Source organism: Drosophila obscura, unplaced genomic scaffold (genome assembly GCF_018151105.1).
Source record: "Drosophila obscura isolate BZ-5 IFL unplaced genomic scaffold, ASM1815110v1 contig_36, whole genome shotgun sequence".
Taxonomy (NCBI): domain Eukaryota; kingdom Metazoa; phylum Arthropoda; class Insecta; order Diptera; family Drosophilidae; genus Drosophila; species Drosophila obscura.
This window is the reverse complement of record NW_024542824.1, coordinates 2598558-2603850: the sequence shown is the minus strand read 5'-3', so window position 1 is coordinate 2603850 and position 5293 is coordinate 2598558. Positions and strand designations below refer to the sequence as shown.

Below are 5293 nucleotides of genomic sequence, written 5' to 3'. Positions count from 1 at the left end.
CCGAACCCCGAACCCTGAGCTTCAGGATTAGGGTCGAATTTAGCTGGCATTGTGGTGTGGCATTGCTGCTCTGTTGTGTTGTGTCTTTAATAATTCATGAGCTCATTCTTGTGGCTGACCTTCACAATTTTTGGGGTCAATTTAACCAATGAACCAATGAACACCCCCCCGCCTGAAGCAGTGTCAGGCAGCACCAGCAGCAGCAGCAGCAGTCGCCATCGCCTTAAGGCCATCTGTCAGCTAAAGACCCACCCTGACAGACAGACGGGGGGAGCAAGGAGCAAGGAGCTCTCTGTCTCTCTCTGGGTGTTGCATTTGTCAAAGGCTGAGACTGTGATTTGAAGACGAGGACAAAGGCCAAGAATTGATTGGATTTAGGGCTGCACTGCAGGGCTGTCTATTGCTACAGAAATTACTGAGCGAAAAATCAGGGAAATATAAGACTTGAATGAGGAATATGTAAGTGGAAAGATTTTGCAGGAATGTGAAGACTATTTGATAATTTTTGGAGGGTAACTTTGTTGATTATATTGCAGATTTGGAGGCAGAAATTCTAGATGCTCCTTTTTGTTTAAATTTATAAAATTTGAATTATATGAAGATAAATTTTAGACTAGAGACGACGAACGAATTTATCACTTAATGAAACTAATAATTCGGGTGTTTTTTATGGTTAAGGAAATATCTAAAAAATGTGTAAATATAATATAATATATAATATAATATAATAATATAAATATAATATATAAATATAAAAATAAAATAAATAAATAAAAATATATTAATATAAATATTTATATATATTAAAATTTGATATGTGAATGCAACCTAAAATGATGCACTTAAAAAAGAATCGGTCTACCCCATTAATACTGCTCGAAAGCCAGGTGTTCAAATATCAAGATGGGACAGGCCTTGCCATAATAATGATCCGATTGCAACGTGTTGCTGGGAAAATATTCGATTTAAAAATGGATAACGCAAAGAGAAAGTCTGCCAATTTTGCTATTAAATTAAACTTGTGTGCTCGCTCGTTTGGCTTCTCATCTTTCGCCACTGCCTCTTTGGGGCCATTCTTTCTCACTTTGCTCATCTTTCCTGGCCATCTTTCCACCGCTCTCTCTCTCTCACTGTCTCTCCCTCTCTGTCTCTGTCTCTCTTTTGGCCATCTCTTAATTTCATCAAATTAAATTGGCTTCTGTGAAAGCTGCTGGTGCCTCGCATCTACCAGCCCCAGCCAGCACACGCCGCACACCCTACCATGCCCGCCCCCCTTCTAATGGTAAACGCCTTAACACCTGAAGGGGCCCCAGCAAACAATCAACTAAAGCAACAAGCACACACAGACGCACAGGAAACGCACACAGATACGCACATCCACAGAGAGTGAGAGAGAGAGGGGCATGGTGTAGAGGGGGGGCCCATGCTCGAATGAGTCAAAGTCCCAGAGTCGGCAGGACTCCCGTGTCGGTTACTTTGCAGCTGCCAACGCCTTCAACATTTCACGCTGTAAGACACACTCCCCCTGCCCCACCCCCACCCAGGCACCTCCACGCTGGCTGTGCCCTGCCCTGCATCCATCCCCCCCCTTGTGGAGCTGCCATCACCTGCAGACGACCCCGGGAAACACATTTTTTATGCGTCCTATTTGCAGCTTTCATGCTTCGACTGCGTATCCCAGCCGCCGGCATTTCAACGACGTCGCGAATGCAAGTTTTTGCTCTTTCTAGTACGAGTAGCAGGTGGAGCAGGTGGAGGAGTAGCAGGCCCGGAGGGGAAGTGTGTATGGGGCGTGGGATGCTCGGGCTGAGCAGGGGGCAAGGGTTTAGTAGCGTGGGTCGCTTGGGTGTTCATTGCGCGAATTTTTTTTTTTTTAAAGTAAATAACCAAAAACTGAAGTGCAGACCGGCCGTTGAAATTTTTATGCACAACCAAAAATGAAAAATGAAAAATAAAAAACGTAAAGAAACTGGAAAAAAAAGAAGGGTAGAACGAAGATTGAGATACCCTAAAGAGAAGGGTATTAAAAATAGTAAGAGCCTATGCAAAGAAATATTTCAAATTTGGTGGACAAATTCGCATATTAATAGCAGGAAAATATTTCCCCTTTCCCCTAAACCTTTCTTGAGGATAATCAGCAAAAATAATCTCATAATTTATTTTAGATTCATTCCTTGCCTGTGCACATCCCGCACCCAAAGTGTAATACCCCTGCCCCCAAAAAGGGTATCAAAGGAAGAAAAAAACGCGTTGCAGTGTGCAAACAAATGCAACTAAACATGAGAGAATAGGTGCGAGCACATGCATGTACATACGTACATGTGTGTGCTTGGACATGTGTGTGTGTGTGTGTGGAGTCGTGGGTGTAAGTCACACATACATATATGTATGAGCAGCGGTGTGTGTGGGTGCATGTGCGTGTGTGTGTGCATATATTTGTAAAGTTTCTTTGCCCAAACGCAAGCATTTGCTGCTTTTACTTCCTTTTTTTCGCTCCCTTTTCTCACTCCCCTTTCTCACCCACCTTTCTCACTCCCACTTTTCTGTATTTTTGTTGCTTTTGGTTTGGCTCCTAAAACGGCAGGAGGCGCTGTTTCGCAATACTCTTGCCAGAGTGGGTTTCTTCGTTGGGCTATAAAGTCGAAGGTGTGGGCATAAGCTAATTGGCAGGAACATTTGTGGCTGGTGGATGCTTTGAAGAAAGCAAATTCTCTTATGTGAAATGAAGAAAGTGTGCAGCCAGGAAGAGAATAAACCATAATAAAAACAGGCAAGTAATGGCTTAAAAAAAGCGAGAAATTTAAGAGAATAAATATAAAAATAAAAAAAAATAAAAAGAACCAGATTTCATTATCAATTAAAATATTGTCAGATAAAAGGAAACTATGTGACCTATGGGATGGGGCTATGGTAACTATACAGGATTTCGATGGTTCTAAAGAAATATTTAAGCAGATTGCTCCATGAAGTTTTCTAAATTATTTTCGCACAATTTTTGTATTTATCAATCAATCAATTCCAAATGTATTCTGCCTTTTTGTGCCGCGAAGAGAGTATCCGTGCTTCCCTAACATTCACATTGCTATTACTTCCGCTTTTCTTTCCTTTTTGTTTTGTCTCTGGCGCTCTCTGGCGTCGCCAACAGTTTTAAAAAAATGCAAAGCTACGCCCAGAACGCCCAGCACGCCCACTATGCCACCGCAGCAGCATTGGCAGCAGAGAGGCAGAGGAGCAGCAGCAGCAGCAGCAGCAGCAGTAGCTGCAGTGGCAGTGGCAGCAACGGTAGCATAAATTTCCATTACCGTTGACAAATATTTACACATCGACCTCAATTCATATTCCTTTTGATGCTGTTGCTTTTAGTTTTGCCAGGGAAAACCCGCAACCCAGCGACCAGTGCGCGCGGAGGGTGGCGGGGAAGGCAGTTGCAGCATAGAGGGAGGGGCAGGATGGATGGGAATGGATATATAGGGGATACCCTTTATGCACTTTGTTGCTGTTGCTGCTGCACAGTTGTAATGCCGCAGCAATCGCCGCTGGCTATTAAAAGCTGCATTTAGCAGTTGTATCTTTTCCATCTCATCCATCTCTTCCATCTGTGTATCCTCTGTACCTGTGCTGTGTATCCTCTGTACCTGTGTTGTGTATCCTCTGTACCTGTGCTGTGTATCTACGTTTTTCTGCTACTGGCTGTAACAGGCAGTAGGCCTTTGGTTTTGAGTTCACAAAAGCACACACAAAGTTTACCGCCTCCCCCCACATTCGACGAGAGCAATCATATTCGTAGCCCCCAACCGATTCGAAACGGAGAAATCCCAACTACAACAACCACAACCAAAATACTGCAGCAAAAATGTTTGAAATTGTCTGTTACATTTGCGTGGCATTCATGCTGGGATTGCTCATTGGAATGCCATCGATGGGTGATGCGGAGCCATTTAATGAACGTTTGACCATCTATGCGGATCCGGGACGCATGGAGTGCTTCCATCAGCCCGTGGCTGCCACAGAGATCATCAAAATGGACTACCAGGTGATTGCTGGCGGCCATGGCGATACCGACATTAACTTTACGCTCATGGATCCCACGCGCAAGCTGCTGGCCGCCGACAAGAAGAGGGACAAGGGCAATATGGAGCATGTGGCCGAGGAGACGGGCGTCTACCAGTTGTGCTTCGACAACACCATCAGCACCTTCAGCCAGAAGATTGTGTCGTTTTCACTGGAGGTGGCACCCGCTGACCACGAGGAGCAGGAGGTGCGCGATCTGCGCAAGGAGATGCTCACCGATTACCACTTCGAGACGATCTTCACCGGTCTCAGTGACTACATCAACAAGGTGCAGGTGAATCTGATGCGCTCGCGGCAGACACAGGACTACATACGGGCGCACGAGGCACGCGATCGCAAGCTGGCCGAATCCAACTACGAGATGGTCAACAATTGGTCGTGGGCCCAGTTCCTGGCCATGATCTTTGTGGGCATGCTGCAGGTCTTCATGCTGCGCAGCATTTTCAGTACCAATGGCACGCTCCACAAGCTCTGGCAGCGTTTCTAAACGGGAGTTTTTCTGATGATTTGTGTGTGTTGAATAAAGTAAAATTAGCCATGGAAATCGGAAGGGAATATCAGAAAAAGAAAGAAGGAATGATGGAGATGCTGCAGTGCGGAAATCGATGCTGAAGTAACCTTTGACTGTACTGTCTGTGTTTACTGTTTGTGTTTAGTTAAAGGGTTTCTGGATGCCCCAACATAGGAAGTTTCCATGTTTTTCCTACAGGAGACATATCCCTGGTGTGTTCCCTGTTCCCTGCAATTGAATGCCGCATCTATGCAGCTTTTATCTTGTTTTCTTTTGGACTTGAATGTTTTATCTGGCACTACTCCTTGCTGCCGCCTTTACTGAATCTTTAGCTAATCGTTGCAGGTTTTATCTCCAGCCTTAAATATTTCTTGCCATTCATTTCGGTTTCCTTCTTGGAACTAATCTGTGTAGCTTTTATGCTGTTTCCTTAGCTTTAGCCCGCTGATTGTGTGGCTCCTTCTAACAGCAATTTACACTTCCGTTTCTTCTTTCATTTACCTTTGCTCCTTGGTACCCTACCCGCTACTGCTGCTGCTGCTGCTGCTACCTCTGTGGCATGCCACGCCCCGCACTGCCACCGCTGCGTGTGTTGCAGCATTGTTGGCGTAATTAACGACTGCGGCGGTTGCTTCCCGGTTCCCATTGTGTTTACCCAGTGCCAGTGCCAGCTCCAGCTTCGACGCAGTGTTAATTACTCCCCAGCGTCGC

The 5293-nt window shown here is 45.2% G+C and overlaps 1 protein-coding gene across 1 annotated transcript; it reads left to right on the top strand.

The window, feature by feature from the left end:
* The first annotated feature begins 3716 nt into the window (after positions 1-3716).
* Positions 3717-4615, top strand: LOC111081054 (transmembrane emp24 domain-containing protein 5). Its single transcript, XM_022376978.2, has one exon. It carries the CDS (start codon positions 3854-3856, stop codon positions 4556-4558), a length of 705 nt encoding a protein of 234 aa, XP_022232670.1. The 5' UTR covers positions 3717-3853; the 3' UTR covers positions 4559-4615.
* Positions 4616-5293: the final 678 nt, after the last annotated feature.